We start from the raw sequence: 22,299 nt of genomic DNA, 5'->3' as shown, positions 1-22,299 counted from the left end.
TTCAGAAATTAAAAGACCATCTGAGCAGTTTTAGAAAATGCCTCCATATAATCGTCTCAAGGCCTACAAGTTAGGCTGATCACCATCCAACAGCCTGCTGTGGTTTTCCATGGATGCAATAATATGATGTTTGGTTTCGCTTTAACCTAAACTCCCACATTTCTTCTCATCTAGTATTTTCATTTATATTCTCAGTAGTTTAGCAGAGCTATGGTTACCTTAGGAGAAATGATCCGGATTTTAATTGAAAGAATGCTGCAGAAAAATGTATTGCTGAAGAACACAAACTTCTGTAAGTTATACGCATGCGCACTGCCTGGGACAGTTTAGAACAGGGGTCAGCAAACTTTTTCAGCAGGGGGCCGGTCCACTGTCCCTCAGACCTTGTGGTGGGCCAGACTATTTTTTTTGGGGGGGGAATGCCCCACAAATAACCCAGAGATGCATTTTAAAGAAAAGCACACATTCTACTCATGTAAAAACATGCTGATTCCTGGACTGTCGGCGGGCTAGATTTAGAAGGCGATTGGACCAGATCCGGCCCCCAGGCCTTAGTTTGCCTACCCATGGTTTAGAATCAAATCTTGTTCTGTTGCGCGTGGATCTTGTACAAACAGAGCCATTTGTGGCCAATGAACAAAAAAGAGTGATCATAACTCAGTGGGGGAGTTGATACTTTGCATGGAAAGCATCCTAGCTTTGATACCCAGAAATTCTAGTTTTTTTAAAAAGGTCGTGGTAACAGTACAGTGGTGCCTCGCAAGACGAAATTAATTCGTTCCGCAAGTCTTTTCGTCTTGCGAGTTTTTCGTCTTGCGAAGCACGGTTTCCCATAGGAATGCATTAAAAATCAATTAATGCGTTCCTATGGAAACCGCCTTCAGACCAGGTCCGGGGACAGTCTGTCCCCCGACCTCTTCTGAAGGCGGGCGGGGGGCGAAAGTCTTTGCTCCCCCCCGCCTGCCTTCAAAAGCCATCCAGGATAGCGGGAAGCGCTTCCCTGCTATCCCGGACTGCTTTTAAAATGCTGGCGGTGGGGAGCAAAGCCTTTCGGCCCCCGCCGGCCTTCCTGGACCTCTTCTGAAGGCCGGAGGGGGGGGAAGGCTTTGCTCCCCACCGCTAGCATTTAAAAGAGGTCCCCGGAGATTTCCCTATGGGCTTTCTTCTTGCAAAGCAAGCCCATAGGGAAATTCGTTTTGCGAAGCGCCTCCAAAACGGAAAACCCTTTCGTCTAGCGGGTTTTTCGTCTTGCGAGGCGTTCGTCTTGCGGGGCACCACTGTATTGGAGAAGACTTCTGCTATGATCTTGGAGAGTAGACAATACTGGACCTGATGGGCAAATTGTCTAACCTGGAATAAGACAGTTTAAAAGGTAAAGGTAAAGGGACCCCTGACCATTAGGTCCAGTCGTGACTGACTCTGGGGTTGCGGCGCTCATCTCTCTTTATTGGCCACGGGAGCCGGCGTGCAGCTTCCAGGTCATGACTAAGCCACTTCTGGTGAACCAGAGCAGTGCACGGAAACGCCGTTTACCTTCACGCCGGAGTGGTACCTATTTATCTACTTGCACTTTGACGTGCTTTCAAACTGCTAGGTTGGCAGGAGCAGGGACCGAGCAACAGGAGCTCACCCCATCGCGGGGATTCGAACAGCCGACCTTCTGATCGGCAAGTCCTAGACTCATGGTTTAACCTACAGTGCCACCCGTGTCCCCTAAGCCAGCTTACTGTGCTCAAAACAACTCAAAGCACTCATGGCGGAGCATCCATGAGGATCAAATAGCACTAGATTACTTTAAAAAACCTAACCAGGCATTAAATCTTTATATTTCTGAAGCACGTTTGCTTTGTTTTCAAATAATAACAACAGCATTTAATGGAAAATTTCAAATAAGGGATTCTCTCTGTATGTCACAAAGTTGTTACAGTGTTGAACCAAGACTGGGAAAACCCGGGTTCAAACTCCTAGTTAATCCAAGCACTTCAGTGAGTATTCTGGTAACTAGACCAATTTTCTCAACCAAACGTACCATACAGGTGAAGATAAAATGGAGGGAGGAAAGAACCACAGATTCTGTCCTAAATTACTTGAAGGAAGAGTGGGGTCTAAATTTAATCAATCATTCATTCAAACAGAAGGAAGCCTTGGAACAACATGTTCATTTTACATTGTTAGCTGTCTGAAGATGCAAAAGTACTATGTTTTCACTCTCAAGCCATCTGAAAGGTATTCGCCTGGATTCCTTGCAATAGCAAATAACCTAGAATTATCTGCATCCTTCAGACTGTGCACTACAGCCATAGCTGAAATGTGTTGTGCTGCTCTTGGTCTGAAGGCAATAGGATGTGTTGAAATAGCTGTGGGGAACACCAGAGCTACACCAGGGTTCCCCAAAAACACCTACAGTGTTTATATTTGGCAACGGGCTGTACCAAGGTGGTTCAGCAGGAGTTCTGCATGCAAAAGATCCCTGGACTCTCCAGGTAGGACAAGGAAAAACTTGTTTTTGAAACCACAAAGGGCTGCTGCCAGTCAGTGAAAAACCTGTGGCCCTCTAAATGTTGTTGGCTGGGGCTAATGGAATTTGGAGTCCAACAACTTGTAGAAGGCCACAGATTACCCATTTCTGGGATGGACAGCTAGGTGGACCAATGGTCTAACTCAGTGTTAGACCCAAACACTGGCCCTCCAGCTGTTTTTGGGCTACAACTCCCATCATCCCTGGCTAGCAAGAACAGTGGTCAGGGATGATGGGAATTGTAGTCTGAAAACCACTGGAGACCCAAGTTTGGGAAACATTGGTCTAACTCAAGGTAAAAAAAGATTTCTATGTCCCTATATACACTTATCTAAGTCTGCTTTGCTCTCCTTCTCCTCTTGTTTTGATCATCTCATGACAGGATGACCATTTCCTTAATACACGTGGGCTTAGCCTGACACTTAAAGGTAAAGGGACCCCTGACCATTAGGTCCAGTCGTGATCGACTCTAGGGTTGCGGCGCTCATCTCGCTTTGTTGGCCGAGGGAGCCGGCGTACAGCTTCCGGGTCATGTGGCCAGCATGACTAAGCAGCTTCTGGCGAACCAGAGCAGTTCACGGAAACGCCATTTACCTTCCCGCCGGAGAGGTACCTATTTATCTACTTGCACTTTGACATGCTTTCGAACTGCTAGGTTGGCAGAAGTAGGGACCAAGCAACGGGAGCTCACCCCGTCGCAGGGATTCGAACTGCCGACCTTCTGATTGGCAAGTCCTAGGCTCTGTGGTTTAACCCACAGCGCCACCCGCGTCCCAGCCTGACACTTAATACTCCTCAATTGACCAGGGAGACTCAACACCTGAGAAGGGTCAGGAACTATAACTTTGGAAGAAAAACAAACTAGTTTCTCACTCAGTTGTGTGGCTTGAAGAAATATATGTGAACTAGTGCTGAACACCTGAATGTGCTTTTTTAACTTTAAATATATTTTCTACATCAAACCTTACTTGTGCAAAAATACATCTAGGCAGCTCAAAGAAATCCAGCAACACAAACATTAAAAAACTGTATACTGAGAAGAGACATTTCCTGGACAAAATGCAACAGGTTTTTTTTTAACTTACATTTTTTGATAAGATCAAACAAGCTGACAGCTATACACATCCGGAGAGAGGAAGTTCAAAAGACAACTAAAGATAAAGTAACAGCTTCTTCAGAGCATTTTGTGATGAAACAATGTGCATCCTTTTACATTCCTTGATACAGATTTAAAAGAACAGGATAAAATAGAATGGTAAAATGGTAAAATAAAAAGCTTACACACTCGGGTTTTGTAAAACGACACTATTTAATTACCCATTCATTAAAATGAATGGCAGCTAATGAAATACCCCTATTAGATATTATGAGCCCTATTCAAGTGTTCAGCCTGAACACATGTGTAGGGAGCTGGATATGTTTGCCCTGGTCGAGACTTAACCATTCCCTATGCGTGCGGACTGTTCTCCTCTCCCAACCTTCAATCTTTACTACAAAGATATAAAGAGACCTTCTAACTGTGCGTAGCTGAGCACTATTAGAACTCTCCTTGAGATCACAAACCTTGGAAACTCAAAAGTTCCCTGTCAAACCAACCCCCTACATTATTATTATTAATATTAATTATTATTATTATTATTATTATTATTATTATTATTATTATTATTATTATTTATACCCCACCCACCCCGGCCAGAGCCAGGCTCAGGGCGGCTAACACCAGTAAAATTACAGTAAAAACATAATGGGGGGGACCAATTTAAAATACAGGTTAAAATGCAATTTAAAATGCAGCCTCATTTTAAAAGTAGCCCATAGATCAAAACCATAAGGGGAGGGAAACATGAGGGACAGACTGAGTCCAAACCAAAGGCCAGGTGGAACAGCTCTGTCTTGCAGGCCCTGCGGAAAGATGTCAAGTCCCGCAGGGCCCTAGTCTCTTGTGACAGAGCGTTCCATCAAGTCGGGGCCAGTACTGAAAAGGCCCTGGCCCTAGTTGAGACCAATCTAACCACCTTGCGACCTGGGACCTCCAAAATGTTGTCACTTGTGGACCTTAAGGGAATACCAGGAGAGTCGATCCCGTAGGTATGTGGGTCCTAGGCCGCATAGGGCTTTAAAGGTCAAAACCAGCACCTTAAACCTGACCCTGTACTCCACCGGGAGCCAGTGCAGTTGGTAAAGCACTGGATGAATGTGATGTAGCCCACCCCAATGTAGCCCTCCTCAAGATCAAATTGAATACCTGTATAGAGCTATGCTGTTCCTCCAAAAATCTAACACATTTGACAACACTACACATGTGGAAATATTTTATTCTATCTTTGGATCCAAGCTTAAGTTAGCGGTTCTTAAGTTAGCGTCAACTAACCTGCTCCATTGATTTCAGTGGAGCTAAAGGATGAAGGTCTGGACCAACACATCATTTATGAAAGACCTAACATTTTCCAGGAACTGTAAAGGTAAAGGTAAAGGGACCCCTGACCATTAGGTCCAGTTGTGACCGACTCTGGGGTTGTGGCGCTCATTTCGCTTTACAGGCCGAGGGAGCCGGCATACAGCTTCCGGGTCATGTGGCCAGCATGACTAAGCCACTTCTGGCGAACTAGAGCAGCACACGGAAACGCCGTTTACCTTCCCACCGGAGTGGTACCTATTTATCTACTTGCACTTTGAGGTGCTTTTGAACTGCTAGGTTGGCAGGAGCTGGGGATTCGAACCGCCGACCTTCTGATCGGCAAGTCCTAGGCTCTGTGGTTTAACCCACTGCGCCACCCATGTCCAGGAACTGTACAAGTATTAAAAGACAACACAATCCCTGTCTGGGAGCTTACAATCCATTAGACATTCTATAAAAGGAAAAGGGAATGGGGGAGGGGTGCCAGGGGAAAACAGATCCAGCCACTATTTTTGCATAATTCACAGCAGCACATATGCAACCCTTGTGTCTGATTCACTGTTTTAGAGTTTGTCAGTGCAAGAATCTCCACACTTGTTCTAGGAAGGGGAAGGGGAATTCTAACAAAAAAAATAAGGAAAGAATATTTTCTTTGGCACCGGACACAGATTTCCTGCTTTCTTCCATGATCTCATTAGTAAGTGCTGAAGGCACACCCACAACTCCAATTCAGCAAATTCTGGTTTCACATCTTGGAGTCCCTGCTTGTTTGGGGAGGGCTTTTTCAATAGAATTAATTGCAGAAAAGCTCCCCCAACCCCGCTGCCGCACAGCTGAATCTATTTTTGGATCATGAGATCACAGGTGTTGACTACACAGGAAATCTCCAAACGAAGGAAAGAAACATCCCTGGGGGGTTTCAATATAGTTTCTCCCCCTCCGAACTCTCCTCTACCTTTGTAACTGCAACAAGAAACATTAGCACATGGGAAAAGAATCCAGTGTCTAAAATGCTGTAAGTAATGTGTCCAAAGTATGACAGAGAGTGTTAGATCAATCTAAACAAAACCAAAACCAGAAATCCTTGAATCATCGTGTATATATATCTGAAGTCATGCATTTGAGAAAGCTGAAGTGGTCTGGCAGGAAGGAGAATATTAGTACAGTTCCATTTGCAAGGAAACCATTTTAAAAAATTAATAAATATCTGCAAACATTTGGAGAATTTTGAAAAATTGTTTGCATTCATTTTCTGAAGTTAAATTAAAGCTTTTATGCAACTTAACTACAACCAGAACTCAATCTAAGTTCAGATTTAAGACCCAGTTCAGGCTTAACTCCACATAAGGTTTACCTATCATTTGACACCTTTAGATATGGGAATGCAGAGAGAGAAAGAAGGATATCAAGGACAGTCTTCTTCAAAACTTGAACAGCAGTGATTCACAAGAAGACCACCAATTGCTATGCTAGAAATTTAGAAGCATCCAAACCAAACTTGGGTCTCCATCATCCCTGACCACTGGTCCTGCTAGCTAGAGATGATGGGAGTTGTAGTCCAAAAACAGCTGAAGACCCAAGTTTGTGAAACACTGATCTAAACTGATATAGTGAATACTACTGTTAAGGATTGAGCTCCCAGTGCATTATCAGCACACATTACTTGGGAAAATATATAAACACTCAAACAATCAAGTTCCAAACTGAAAACACAAAAGAGCATTTGCACGGTGAGAAGAGAGGGAGGAGGCTGCCAACAAGAGTTCAAACAGGTTTTCCTTTCATTTGTGTTGATTTCCCTACATGTTAACTCTTTCTAATTCTGCAATTGGAAAGGAAGTTACTTGAGCTAAATTGCTGTTTAGATGGGCTGGATGTGAAGAATATCCGGCCCTGTCTGTAGACAGGAAGTTCTGGAAATGTGTGTGTGTGTGTGTGTGTGTTTTAAAAAAACAGAAATCAAAAGATGCTTGTGAATTTTGCAGAGCAGCTCTGCAGATGCAAGGTTCTGAATTATTGCTCAGGATAAGCAGCTAAATGTCTCTGTGTTTATCCAAGACAAGCAGCCAAAAACCTTTACGGGTTCTCTCATTGCTGTTTGTAATACTGAATGCCATTTCAACTCAAAGGTGGAGCTACTTCTGCATTTCTCTTTGCATGCTCTCCGGGACATGCTGATGTAAGATTATCATCAGCACAAATACTAGTTCATTTCTACCAAAAAAGGAGAAGTCTGTTCCCTCTGCAAGTCAGGTTCTTGTGATAAAATGCCATTAAAGCTAGAGGATTCTAACAGAGGCTCCCTTAAGAAAGCGCTGGCGAGAGTCTCATTTTGGACTCGCTTGTGTTTTCTCTGTCTTTTGGAATCCTTCTTGGACTTCTTTCCTTTTAAGAGAGACTAAGCTATTATTTCTCCAAAGGACCAAATTTATCACCAAGTCAGTTATCATGTCAAGGAAGGAATTACATCTGAATCAGCTAAAGAGCAAAGTCTATTTTGGTTTTTCGGTCAAAATGCACAAGGCAAAAACGGAAAGCTTAAAAGAGACTTTCCTCCGGAATAAGTTCTCAGATTAAAGATGGGCGAAATCTCGCCAATTTAATAATATATATATTTAAAGGTTGACTGGTAGAGCATTAATGAACATCAGTGCAAGGAACCAAGTGCGATGAGGGAGATGGACAGGAAGATATGTGTGTAGATCCAATTTATGAGCTGATCCAGTGTGCCTTGCTCCAGCTGTCATACGTCCTATTAGTCTATGGTTACCAGATCTTCAGGGTGGCAGGAGAGGCTATATTATTTATCAATATCCTTCCTACCTCGCGCTAGCAAGTTCCTTTATGTAGCAGAGTTACATCCCCCTTTTATATGCACAGCAGATAGCTGGTTGCAGGCTCGTGTGAGCCTCTCACTATTATACAATTCAGTCTGTCTCAGATTGAATTGTACGTTCCAGGTAAGTTCCCCTGAATCCCTCTTAAAAGAATAAGGATGCGTACTTCTTATTCAAAGTCAATAAAAGAAGTTTACTCACATCAGTTCACAGTTGGATTCCTGAAGGCAGACTTAGTTACAAATATGTACATGTGGATCTACCCCATATGGGGGAATAATCCCAGTGCTTCTGCTAGCTGAGAGCTAGCAGAGCAATCCTAGCTAGAAGACCATGGAAAACAGCATTACAAGAAATGTTGTACTTGACTGCCTCTCATGGATCACATCCCACAGAAAGCAGGAACATGAAAGGGTCTTAAGGAGGAGGTGGCTTCAGTTTCGTAATTGGGCAGAAGGTGAAAAGAGTACTTACCGGTAGTAGTGGCAATTTGTGGGAGGAGGAAGATGCAGGCAATGCAGAGCAGGTGTACTAAAGGAGGAGAGGCATGAACATGGTGGAAGAGGTACAAAGTGGGACTGCAGAATGGAAGAAACAGCCTCAGAAATGGAATCGGGAAGGTGAACAATGAGGGCAGTAGTAGCATTAATTCATTACCTGACCTTCATCCTAAGGTGCTGGGATGGGTTACAGCATTAAAAGCAATGTTAAAAATAATTTATAAAAATCTTGTCACATGGGGTAGGGAGGAGAAGGTATTGGGGCTTGTGGTGGGATGGCAAGAGGGACAGCAAAGAGCAGGGGTACAGCCCCTTGTACGTAAGATATTCATTTTGAGCATCTCAAAATGTATTGCTTTGTAATCACCAAAAAGAAAAAAGGGGGGGAAAGAAATTATCAGAATTAAAATCTGACCCGTTTGGTAAACACAACTGTATCCACAGGAAGTCATAGCTGTCAATGTTTCCCTTTTTTAAGGGAAATTCCCTTATTCCGAATAGGATTCCTCGCAAGAAAAGGGAAAAGTTGACAGCTATGCAGGAAGTTAATACAGTATGTGTGCCTTGAGTTTTAACAGGAATAGTTTTTCAAGAATCGTCTGTCATTCTACAAATTTAAATGAGTAAAAAAAAAAGTCACTGAATCCAGAACATGACTTAAACCTTTGCTTCTGGATCACAAGTGTTATGCTGGAAAAGTGCCACTCTTTTTTTTAATCACTTGTATGTACACCTTGCACAGTGAGACACGTAGGAAGGTGATGTGGTGCATTTTTGCATTGGGTCATTTTTACAATGGTTCTCCACCAGTGCACACACCTGAATTCTATGCCATGAATTAAATAAAGACTGGTGTGATCTCTGGGTTGTTGTCTATGTGGTGTTACTAAAAGCTATTGCACTAGAATCAGCCTCTCGGTTTGGATTTAGGGAACGTGACATGGAGAGGGAGTGGGGCTATTTTATAAAGAACACAGGGCTGTCACTGAAAATGTCAGCCCCATGAATTATCTGCAGAGTCTGCTCTCCTGTAAAATATATAGCACCAATTGGGAGAATATAGGTGTGGCCAATGTGGCACGTAAATTCATTCAGTTTCATCAACTGGGGTGGGTAGGAAGAAGGTGAGACATTCTATTGTGGCTTATTAATACTTCGGTTGCGATTAACAATTTCAAAGCTCTTGTTCCATAAACACTCTCACACTCACATAGTCCATTCATTCATTAGAATGATATACGGCAAAGTTTTTAAAAGGCAACTGTGTCTTGCTGCCAAGGAAAAGAAACTTTATTTCTTAAGAGCCAAAACTAATACTTCTCACATACTGTGATAGGCCAAGAAAGAAGCCTCTCTACAGAACTTACTTTGTATGGAACAGATCAGACACTGTTTCATAGATTTCATAGAACTATAGAGTTGGAAGGGAACTTAGGGTCATCTAGTCCAATCCCCTGAAAAGCAGGAATCTCAATGTCCAATTTGAAACCATATCGGACCCTGCTTAGTTTTGAATTAGTCTTTATTTTGCGGATATTTTTCTTGATTTAAATCCTAACAATTTACTTTTGTATGATCTTCACCTGTAAATACTGAAAAGGACCAGTTACCAGCACTACACTGATTACATTATAAAAATGAATTTTGCTAATATTAAAATTTAGCTGGCCTTGTTCATGTGTAATGCTAAGACAAACCATGGGTTAGTGAGAATGAACACAGATATATATTTTCAAATAATGCACACTCACTCCTGCATTTAGAAAGTCTTTAAGGGAGGGAGATAGAGCAGCTGACAAACTACTGGAAGCTGAGCTGAAACTTGTCTTTGATTTTGCCAAATCCAGATCTGCAGGCCAGCTCTAACCACTAGACTTCAAAGCCCTTATTGGTGCACAGAGAAAGATCACAAGAAGTTATCAGAAAATCAATTCACAAGTGAGCTGAAGAGAGAAACAAAGAGTTAAGGGACTAACGTGGGACTGACAAGACCATGGAAAAGGATGCTGTCAAAAGGATATTTAAGATAAATGAGCTTCCTCTTCTTGCCCCTTTAATCTGAGCCTAATCCTTTTAAAACCAGGATATCTGCAACCAGTTACAGTAGATGCAGTAGGTTCTTACATCTGAAGGGCAAACAAATCCCAAGCAGCTGAATTTATTATATATATATATATATATATATATTGTTTTTGGTGTCCTCGGGTGTCTTCCCGTGTAAAAGTTGGGGTGTCTAGGCGACGTTTCGACGAGGTCTCACTCGTCATCTTCAGGCTGGTGCTTTCGGCTTCTTGTTACTGGCCTGAAGATGACGAGTGAGACCTCGTCGAAACGTCGCCTAGACACCCCAACTTTTACACGGGAAGACACCCGAGGACACCAAAACCTGCATTCCTGTACCCGTGAAAATCTACGAAAGCAAATATATATATATATATATATATATATATATATGCAGGTTTTGGTGTCCTCGGGTGTCTTCCCGTGTAAAAGTTGGGGTGTCTAGGCGACGTTTCGACGAGGTCTCACTCGTCATCTTCAGGCTGGTGCTTTCGGCTTCTTGTTACTGGAACAGAGCGGGATCTCAATGTTTGAGTTCCTATAAATACTGTAGAGGGGGTGTGGTGTCTAGCCTCCAATGTTCTGGGCAGAGAGGAAGTTCCCAGGCTAGTGTGCCTTTTCTTCTTTTGTTCCTTAATTACTTGAGAGATACCTTGAGTGATTTCTTGAGTGATATCCTGAGTACCACTTAGGTGGGTCATTAGGTGTGGATTAGTTGCTAAAGTCTTTGTGTCTTGACCTCTTGAACCTTGTGAAGAGTTTTCCTGAGAAGATGGCTGTATTGCACTTAGTTGTGCTTTGGCTTGGCTTCGTGTATAGGGGCGAGCTGTGGTTTTGTGGCTTGTGTCAGCCAGATCTGTGTAGGGATTGCAGGGGGGTGCAGCATCCGGAGGTGCCACCATGGATTGGCTACTGGATGGTGTCAGTAATTCATCTGTGGAGAGGGTCTGGGTTTGGGTCTGGTGTGGTTGATTGGTGTTGGCGTTCTGTGTGCCTCTGGATCTGGTGTCAGTTTTTGTGGGGAGGGCTAATTTCCAGATGTCTGGCAAGCGGGATGTGTCGTCACGCTTGTTCATGTTGTGAGGGTGTTTCTCTATCTCGATGGCTTCCATGATTATTCTCTTGTGGTGATGTTCCGTGTTAAAGAGCAATTTGGAATCTGCAAAATTAATTTCGTGTCCTGTTTCTTTCATGTGTTGGAAAAGAGAGGAAGTTTTTTCTTCTTTTTTGACGGCATTCTTGTGTTCTGCGATACGTGCATTTATTCGTCTGTTTGTTTGTCCAATGTACGTGGCTGGGCAGACTTTGCAGACAAGTCAGAACACAAACCCAAACTTTGGCTCAGATATGTTGACGACACCTTTGTAATTTGGCCACACGGGAAGGAAAAACTGGATAGCTTCCTCACACATCTCAACAACTTACACCCCAAAATACAATTCACTATGGAAATAGAAGCCAACAACCAACTTCCCTTCCTTGACGTCCTAATCTACAAAAAACCTGATGGCTCCCTAGGACACACTATCTACCGGAAAAAAACACACACCAACCGCTACTTACATGCACAATCACACCACCACCCTGCACAAATAAACTCCGTAGCCAAGACTCTCATCTCCAGAACCAAACGCCTGGCTGACAAAGACCACTTGACAACTGAGTTACAGAATCTCTCAAATGTGTTAATTGCCAATGGATACCAGCAAAACAGGATTACGAAGCTAATCCAAAAGGAAACACCCCCCAAAAACCAAGACACAGAAGAAAACAATGGCATGGCCCTCCTTCCTTATATCAAGGGCACTACAGATAAAATTAGCAAAATCCTCCATAAACACAATATCAAAACAGCCTTTTGCACCAACCAAAAAATAGCCAATATCCTCAGAAACCCCAAGGATAAAATCCAGTTGGAAAACCAAGGGATCTATGAAATACCCTGCAAAGTCTGCCCAGCCACGTACATTGGACAAACAAACAGACGAATAAATGCACGTATCGCAGAACACAAGAATGCCGTCAAAAAAGAAGAAAAAACTTCCTCTCTTTTCCAACACATGAAAGAAACAGGACACGAAATTAATTTTGCAGATTCCAAATTGCTCTTTAACACGGAACATCACCACAAGAGAATAATCATGGAAGCCATCGAGATAGAGAAACACCCTCACAACATGAACAAGCGTGACGACACATCCCGCTTGCCAGACATCTGGAAATTAGCCCTCCCCACAAAAACTGACACCAGATCCAGAGGCACACAGAACGCCAACACCAATCAACCACACCAGACCCAAACCCAGACCCTCTCCACAGATGAATTACTGACACCATCCAGTAGCCAATCCATGGTGGCACCTCCGGATGCTGCACCCCCCTGCAATCCCTACACAGATCTGGCTGACACAAGCCACAAAACCACAGCTCGCCCCTATACACGAAGCCAAGCCAAAGCACAACTAAGTGCAATACAGCCATCTTCTCAGGAAAACTCTTCACAAAGTTCAAGAGGTCAAGACACAAAGACTTTAGCAACTAATCCACACCTAATGACCCACCTAAGTGGTACTCAGGATATCACTCAAGAAATCACTCAAGGTATCTCTCAAGTAATTAAGGAACAAAAGAAGAAAAGGCACACTAGCCTGGGAACTTCCTCTCTGCCCAGAACATTGGAGGCTAGACACCACACCCCCTCTACAGTATTTATAGGAACTCAAACATTGAGATCCCGCTCTGTTCCAGTAACAAGAAGCCGAAAGCACCAGCCTGAAGATGACGAGTGAGACCTCGTCGAAACGTCGCCTAGACACCCCAACTTTTACACGGGAAGACACCCGAGGACACCAAAACCTGCATTCCTGTACCCGTGAAAATCTACGAAAGCATATATATATATATATATATATATATATATATATATATATATAACTTATAACAGCAACTCCCCAGTGAAAAATAAAAAGGAAATAGCAGCTGATCAAGGATGCATTTTCTAGAAATCTAAATGCTACAGATGGGCCATAAATGAACTATATTTTGGAAGATAAATCTCAGTTTTTGGGGTTTTTTTTAAAGTAACACTAATTCTAGGCAGAGGAATAGGAGATTGCAGTGCTTGAATGAATGACACAGTGATCCTATGCTGTTGCCTTTTTCCTGTATAAATCAGTCTTCAGTTATGGCCAAAATGACTATACATATTAGAAATAAGATGAGGGTTGTTTATGTGTTCGTGTAGAAAACCACCCCTTCCCTAGAATAAGCTCAGTTAAATGAAGGCAACTGCGTGGAGCGTAGAAAAGAACATCCCTTTCCATACGGAGACCACAAATCTTCTTAATTGCACCTTTGAATCTGTTAAATAAAAACCCTTAAATCTCTCCTAAGGAGTAAATGCCTGACCAAATGGAATGAGAGCACGTAAGACAGGAAATCAGGCCTGTTTGTACAAAACAGACATGCCCCAAATTACACGGTGGCATGTCCAACTTGGAAAAGAGACCTTTACGGATTGACCAGAAGTTATGTGTTGTGCATGTGGATGTCATATTGCTATAACATTTCAGGCCAAGTCTTTCTTTATCAGTGTTCTAAGGCCTGGTCTACACAATGCAGCAGGATGAGGCAGCAGAATAGACTGTACCACTTCAGATTATTTGCAGGCAGATTTTCATTACATGGAACGGGATATTTGCAACTGGTATGGCCCACTTTTAATATAAAGTGGTACAGTCCATCCTATTTCATTCTGCAGCTTGGTGTACACATACCCTCCAACATTTTTTCAATTAAAATAGGAACGTCCTATTCCATGATTGATACACACACACACACACACACACACACACACACACACACACCCTGCCCATCTGACTGCGGTGCCCCAGTCACTCTGGGTGGCTTCCAACATATATAAAAACATAAAAAAAATTAAACATAAGAAACACTTCCCTATATAGGACTGCCTTCAGTTGTATTCTCCTTGGCTCAGAGGGTCGCAAAAATCCATACCCTCTGATGGAAATAGGGGCGCCCTAAGGAAAAGAGGGGTGTGGTAGAGGGACGTGGGTGGCACTGTGGGTTAAACCACAGAGCCTAGGGCTTGCTGATCAGAAGGTCGGCGGTTCGAATCCCCGAGATGGGGTGACCTCCTGTTGCTCAGTCCCTGCTCCTGCCAACCTAGCAGTTCGATAGCGTGTCAAAGTGCAAGTAGATAAATAGGTACCACTCCGGCAGGAAGGTAAACAGCATTTCTGTGTGCTGCTCTGGTTCGCCAGAAGCGGCTTAGTCATGCTGGCCACATGATCCGGAAGCTGTACGCCGGCTCCCTCGGCCAATAAAGCAAGGTGAGCGCCGCAACCCCAGAGTCGGCTGCTACTGGACCTAATGGTCAGGGGTCCCTTTACCTTTAAGGAAAAGCAGGGCATTCCGGGATCAGAAACAGGAATGGTTTCTGTAAATCTGGGAACTGTCCTTGGGGAAAAGGGACAATTGGCAGGTCTGTTGTACATGAATTAGCCACACACTTCTTCAAAAATACCTGCTGAGACATGGGTTGGGTTTTTTCAGTTGTAGATGTGTCTAATTAAGTCTATCATGCAAAATGCATAGGATTTGGAAAAAAGCCAAACTATGTCTCAACTGGGCATCATATTTTATTACTGTGAATCTGTGTGGAAGTTTAACCCATTTCTGCCCGCTTCTAATAACTCAGCAGCCTAATGATTCTGCACTGTAACTACATAGTTTTCAAATGGATTTAGTGTCACCTCTGTTAGGCAGATGGGAGACATATGAAAGATAGTATCTAAAATGGGATAGCAAAACAGATACAACTCTTGAAGCTGAATGGCCAAGCATTCAACTTTAGGGCTCTAGTACATGTAGCAGCTGCACAAATTGGGGGGGGGGGGATTTTGCTAGGGCAACTTTTTAATTACCTTGCAACATGACATGTTATCAACATAATTATAAAAAAGTATCAGTTCTAATCTTAAGAGGCTGACCACTCATTTTAAAATTTGAAGATAACATTTAGAATGTAATAAAAATACTCTGTTCTCGAACACAATCCTATTTAGTTCTGTCCAAAGATAAATCCCACACAGTTCCATTGGACTTACTCCCAAGTAAGCAGGTTTCGAATTGCAGTGTCAATTGCAGTGTCAATGTAGAGCATGATAGCATATGTTCTGATTGATTACAAGGATTACCCATTCTCATAATCTGCCGGCATTTAAAAATTTAATGCATTTTAAAAATCAAAATAACTGAATCCACTCTAGGCTGCTATAACTTGAACCATTTACCATCAGGCGATAGCTTTTATTGGAAGCTTTTTCATCACAGAAGGCTCAAAGGTTTTGTAGCACATACAAATGATACTGTGTTACATGGCCAGACTTAAGCCGAGTTCTTATTGAAGTGGGAACCTGGGGGCAGGGGTGATGGAAACTCCTTCACAGAATAACAGTCCTACTCGTGAGAAGACTAGGCAAGAGCAACATCTGGCTTTTGTTAGGAAAAGCGCCCACCTGATAACTGACTGGTTTTTTATCCTGTGAAAACCACAAAGCAACTACTTCCAATGACTGGCCAAACTATGGCTCAGTTCCTCACCTGGGCTACTGGTCCACTTTCCTTGCACTCCAGGTCTTTCCCATCATAATCCCATCTCTCTCACACACACACTCCCTTCTCGAGATAGCTCCTTTACCCATAACCAAATTCCACTTAAAGGTAAAGGGTAAAGGGACCCCTGACCATTAGGTCCAGTTGTGACCGACTCCGGGGTTGCGGCGCTCATCTCACTTTATTGGCCGAGGGAGCCGGCCTACAGATTCCGGGTCATGTGGCCAGCATGACTAAGCCACTTCTGGAGAACCAGAGCAGCGCACGGAAACGCCGTTTACCTTCCCACCGGAGCTGTACCTATTTATCTACTTGCACTTTGACGTGCTTTCGAACTGCTAGGTGGGCAGGAGCAGGGACCAAGCAACAGGAGCTCACCCCATCGCGGGGATTCGAACCGTCGACCTTCTGATCGGCAAGCCCTAGGCTCTGTGGTTTAACCCACAGCGCCACCTTCAACCAAATTCCACTTGCCTTCAGATTTGACTTGAAAGACACTATGGTAAATGTCCCATGGACCATCTAACATACTGCTCATCATCTCTGCAACAGGCTTTTGCAAAATGGCAATTTTGGATTCTTTCCGGAGCAGGAACTCATCGTCATTGGCACATATGGACTGAAACACTGCCTCAACGTGCCACTTCACCAATGAGAAAACTGGCCCTAACCAAGTATTCCATCTCTCTTTTGGGTAACCTACTGAGAGTCCACCAAAGGAAAAAGTATAGCACCCTATCACATTTCCAAAAACAGCCCAAGCTGCTCTGAGTACATTTCACTTTCCCCTTACGAAACTAAGATAGAGAGTCTTAGGGAAGGAGAGTCTGAGAATACTTTATTTTTTAAAATGTTTGCATCTAGGGGGGAAAGAGAGGAGCATTTCCCCCCCATGCTGGCACAAGCCACAAAGATCACGGCAGTGCCATCAATGCTTCAGGCACTGAAATAAAACAGCAGGATTGCTGTTAGGGCACTGGGCACCTCTGGGGAGAAGTCACTGGCCAATGGCTAACCATGGTTTGTGTATCAGGAACCCTCAATAGGCTTGCTCACTTCTCCTCCTCACTCACACTCTTTCCCTCTTCTCTGTTCATCTTTATCAACATGAGAGTCCAATCCACTGCTCAATGCAGCGTCAGCAAAGCATGATGCTACACCATCCCTGACAATGCATATCCAGCCTCTGAATTCCACTAGGCAGGAACCCAACTTAACCTTCAGTCAAGGAAGGTTGCTAGTTCAGAACCCAAATTCTAGACCAGAGGTAGGCAGCTTTATCCAAGGATGGGCCGGTCAACGGTCTGTACATCAGAGGATGGGCCGGAGCGTGAGCGCACGCGTGCTCTTCCGGGTTGGAGGAGTGCCCGTGTGCGTGCACACATGCTATGTCTGATGAAATAGCATGGCCACTTCTCCATCCCGCACACATGCACACAGGCTATTTCCAGCACACACCCGGGTGGGAGGAGCACCTGTGCACATGCGCCATCAACCAGAAGTTGGTTCCCGCACCGCACCAGTAAGAACAGGGGGCGTTGGGTGGGTGGGGGGCGGCAAGGGTTGCCATGGGCTGGTTAGATAAGCCTCGTGGGCCACTACTGGCCCATGGGCCTTAGGTTGCTGACCCCTGTTCTAGACAAAGCAGTGCTTGTAGCCAGGACATAACTAATCAAATAATAATAATAAGGGCGGCTTAAATTCCAGTTAAATGTTAAGTCTGACTCTGCAACTCTTACAGTTAATATCCTGGGTGACTTCAATAAGCAAATCAGGACTGGGAACATCTCCTTTTTAAAATGTTCTTAACAAGAGGGCAGTTTGCTTTTCAGAACCTGTTCCTACCAAATTGTCTAAATGAGCTAGCAAATGAAAGAGGACAATTACTGAGCAGTCCCTGTCATTAAAGCATATTGATATAGAACATGTAATTGGGTGAGGCCCATTTCCAATATATATAATTATCATACGGTTGGGATTTCAGTTCAGGGTGTCATTTATCTCCAGCACCATCTCAAACTGCTACTCTTAAAAGCAAGCAAAACTCTCTGGTGTGAAAGATGCAGCTCCTTTCTAATAAAAACCGATAAACTTCTAGGTCTGGTTACAAAGAAAATAAGCCCAGAGGTCAATGCCTCCTGTTGCTGCAGAAAAAGGAGAAAGAAGGAGGCCATTAAAAGCTGTCTGTTGTTAATGACCTACAGAGGTCATTAACATTAGGCTCTTTCATTAGAACACAAGCCTGACTTCAAAAGAGTCTAGGATCCCAATTTGCTTGGAAGGGTATCACTGATTTCAGTGAAACTTCCTTCCACAAGACAGTGTCCTGTTGTTTTGAGTAATAACATACTCCAATTGTTAACTACAAAACCAAAGTGTGCAAAGAAGACCAGGAGAACAGCGGAGAAAATCCTTCAAATTAACTCAGCATTCTTTGCTTAACATTTTTTCATTTCTTTGGGTTTATTTTCAAAGGACTCACCCCACTACACCCACCCACCCTCCAAATGTTCTTCTGTTCAAATTGACCATAGGCTGGACTGAAACAAAGCTAGTCACTTAGTACTATAAAAATCAATGACTAATTTGAATCCTATTGATTTCAGTGGAACCTAAGTTGGACTTGGTTTGTATCCAGATCCACTACTATACACTTCTGATACACATTCAAAATGTGTTCTTCCTATACAGTTGTACCTGGAGGTCGAACGGAATCCGTTCTGGAAGTCCGTTCGACTTCCAAAACCAAAGTGCAGCTTCTGATTGGCTGCAGGAAGCTCCTGTAGCCAATCAGAAGCCAAAGAATCCTCACTGAACATTCGGCTTCCAAAAGAACATTCAAAAACCGGAAACTCACTTCCAGGTTTCGATCGTTCAGCAGCCAATTTGTTCGGGAGCCAAGGCTTTCAAGATCCAAGGTACAACTGTATATTGATCAGTACAGTAGCAACCATCCAAGAGTATAGAAGCATTCTAAATAAAGTGTTTTTTTGTGGGGGAGAGGGGGAAATTTCTTTATTTATGAAATATCCACTGACAACTAACCTTGCAGAACATTTGCCACACAGATGGTCATTTCTAAAATAGCAATGCTAGGACAACTAACCAAAGGATGCAAGGTTAATAAGCAGGCACACTTGAAAGAACACCTCAAAGAATCCTCTCTATAATGATGCACAGTTTGAGGACTAATTGTCCCTTAAGCCTATGGAAAGCAATCTTTCAGCCTCTGGCCAAGGCACTGATGCTGGCTGGCTACAGACCAGCGTGGAAACAAAATAGCTCAATAAATGAAGTCTTTTAAATATCAACGTGCCCTTTCTCACCCCAGTGAAGAGGAACAGGGGGTTTGCCCAGAAATCCCATTAACATGGCTCATGAAATTTCAGAGTCTAAAGGAAATGAGAGCCAGCAACAATAACACTTGCATGGAAAGTAAATGCTACTCTAATAATTACTGAGCCGGGGCATATTTCGTCCTTTAAATCTTACCATTAGATATTCAGTGTCCATGCGCCTAATATACATTTTCGGGAGTTTACATAAGCCATTTGAAACAAAGAGCCAGTTATTGTCCTCACTTCTCGTAGCTACAATAACCAGATGAAAGCATATTACATTTAATCTACTAAGCAGCGCTTAGCAGGCACATGAAAAAACAAACCGAGATGCATGGCAGGTTACTGTATATCAGGAGGGCTATCCGAGGGAGATTATAAACCTGGCAGCCAGGGTGGTCTTGATTCTGAGGTTTACCTCTGCTGAGAATGAATTTCAGGTGGCAATATGGGGGAAAGATGGGCCTCTCCTGCTGGATCGTGTTCATTAACAGAGCAGCTGTTAAAAGTATCCGAGTGAGCTGCGTTTTTCAGGGGAAACGTGCTTTACATAGGACCACTAAACACAACGCCATTATGATGTTGTTGTTGAGGTGGACAGGTCTGCTTGTCTCTAGGGGTGCGCTTGTGCAGCAAAAGAAACATGTTGACTGTTTTTTGTTGACTGTTTTTATGTTTTTATGTGTTGAAATGTTGAAAATCAATAAAAAACTTGGAAAAAAAGAAATATGTAAAGTGGGACATGGAAGACACAGCATACCTTCACTGATGGGTGGGACCTGTCATAGCTCTCAAGAATCAAGGGAACTTGGAGTCACTTGAAATCACTAAGAGTCAAAGGGGCAATGCTAGCTGCAGATTTGTATCCTTAGTTATCTCACTCAGCTAATGGCTCCTTGCAGCTGAAAAGCAGGGGAGGTTAGTTGAATGAAATAATTAAGAGATAGTAAAGCTTCTCTCCCTCCCCCATTTCTCAATACGTCATCAAACTTTGGGAGGTTTAATTTAGGTTTTACATTTTGTAAATTGTATAATTTTAGTAAAGGCAAAAGTAACCCTGCCCGTACGGGCCAGTCGTGTCCGACTCTAGGGTTGTGCGCCCATCTCACTCTAGGGGCCGGGAGCCAGCGCTGTCCACAGACACTTCCGGGTCACGTGGCCAGCATGACAAGCCGCATCTGGCGAGCCAGCGCAGCACACGGAAACGCCGTTTACCTTCCCGCTAGTAAGCGGTCCCTATTTATCTACTTGCACCCGGGGGTACTTTCGAACTGCTGGGTTGGCAGGCGCTGGGACCGAGCAATGGGAGCACACCCCGCCGCAGGGATTCGAACCGCCGACCTAACGATTGGCAAGTCCTAGGCGCTGAGGTTTTACCCACAGCGCCACCCGGATGACAAAAAGAGGGGTGTGTAAGTCTGCTCCCAGACTTTGGAACTCCCTTCCTAGACTGTTTTATTTTGGGAACTGCTTTTTTTTTTAAAGGCTTTCAATAATGCTGTGCTGTTTTTAATATCCCAATACAAGAAGAAAGCTAAAAGCATCTGGGCAATCAAGTGAGAATTCTTTTCGCTCTCGCGATCAAACCAGTGACTGCAAGAATATTAAGAACAGAAAGAAGCTGCAGAAAGCTTCTTCTGCACAGAAGCTTTTATTTGTAAAATAGCTTAATAAAGATAAATAGGAGAGCCAAGCTCCCTTGATTTTACACCCCTAGGACAAATGAAAGCAGTTAAAACTCCGCTAATCTCCATGGTCTGAAACCTAAAATAAATTAACTTATAGAAGTTAACAAAAGGAAAGTTCCTTCTCTTCCTCTTCTTGAGGAACCCCCAAAAAGCCTGACCCCCCCCAAAGAAAAACCTCTCTGGGGGTTCAGGAGGACCCTACTGAGGAATATGGGACAGGGTGTGGGGAGCTGTTGTGAGAGGAAAGAACAGAAAACCTTCTTTCCGTGAAGTGGGGGGTCAGAGGTGACTGCGAGGTGTAGGATGAGATGAGAAACTTTCCTTCCATTTCCTTCCATAGTTTATCTTGAAGACCAAGCTCATGACTTCAGATTAACAAAAATACAGCATTGCCTGTCCCCAAGGCTGACCGGCTATTCCTACTTTTTGCCACATTTTGATGAAGAAGAGCTCTCTGGAGAAGTTGAAGGCAACGTTCGTGTCATAGGCATCGTCCCCAATGTTGGAGATGGTGATGTTCAGGGAAACGTTCTTCACGGCTCCCAAAGCCAGATAGGGAGCCCTATCATCCGCGCTGTGAACAGAAACGACAACAGGTTAACCCTTTGCTACTCCTTCCCATCTTTTCTCAATTCACAGTAGAGAAATGTGACATCTCACTTAAAAAAACGCAAGCCAAAAGAGTTCTCCTGTTATAGGGAGACAAGAATGAGGTGTCTGGCTCACCTCCTAGTCAGTCACTGTGTGGCCAGGCCAAAAGCATTGCTTGAGACCACAATGCAAATCAGAGATCGTATTTCATCCATCATCAGTGCAGTTACCGTTCACTGAAATGAATGAGAAAAATGGATTTGGCCCCATGTGCACCACACTGAACTCACTTGAGGAAGAGGGTTGGATAGTATTGCATACAAACTGAACATTAACCTAAAAACACTGTAACTGCAAGAAAGAAAGCAAAAGAGAATAGAATACAGTGGTGCCTCGCAAGACGAAATTAATTCGTTCCGCGAGTTGCTTCGTCTTGCGATTTTTTCGTCTTGCGGAGCACGGATTCCCCGGGCATTAACGGCTTTAAGAAAAAGGAAGCAAACCCGCAAGACGTTTTCATCTTGCGAAGCAAGCCCATAGGGAAATTCGTCTTGCGAAGCAACTCAAGAAACGAAAAACCCTTTCGTCTTGCGCGTTTTTCGTCTAGCGAGGCATTCGTCTTGGGGGGCACCACTGTACATATGTTGTCAATAACGCAACGTAAGCCATTGTAGATATGATATGCCATTTCACATCACTGCACCCTCTACAGCAGCAGCAGCAGCTTGCTT

The 22,299-nt window shown here is 43.6% G+C and overlaps 1 protein-coding gene and 1 long non-coding RNA gene across 2 annotated transcripts in view; both read right to left on the bottom strand.

Annotated features, from left to right (window-relative positions):
• LOC310828716 overlaps nt 1–22,299 on the bottom strand; it is a 232,064-nt gene that overhangs the window by 57,587 nt on the left and 152,178 nt on the right. The gene's annotated exons all lie outside the window — the stretch shown is intronic.
• ITGA9 (integrin subunit alpha 9) overlaps nt 1–22,299 on the bottom strand; it is a 231,444-nt gene that overhangs the window by 57,587 nt on the left and 151,558 nt on the right. Inside the window, exon 18 of the mRNA XM_083706263.1 lies at nt 21,401–21,551. Coding sequence (XP_083562389.1) covers nt 21,401–21,551 — 151 coding nt within the window. The remainder of the gene's footprint in view (nt 1–21,400; nt 21,552–22,299) is intronic.

This window comes from Podarcis gaigeae (assembly GCF_964106915.1).
Source record: "Podarcis gaigeae genome assembly, chromosome: 12".
NCBI classification, from domain to species: domain Eukaryota; kingdom Metazoa; phylum Chordata; class Lepidosauria; order Squamata; family Lacertidae; genus Podarcis; species Podarcis gaigeae.
Note: the sequence above shows the minus strand (reverse complement) of the source record. Positions and strands in the feature narration are given on the sequence as shown.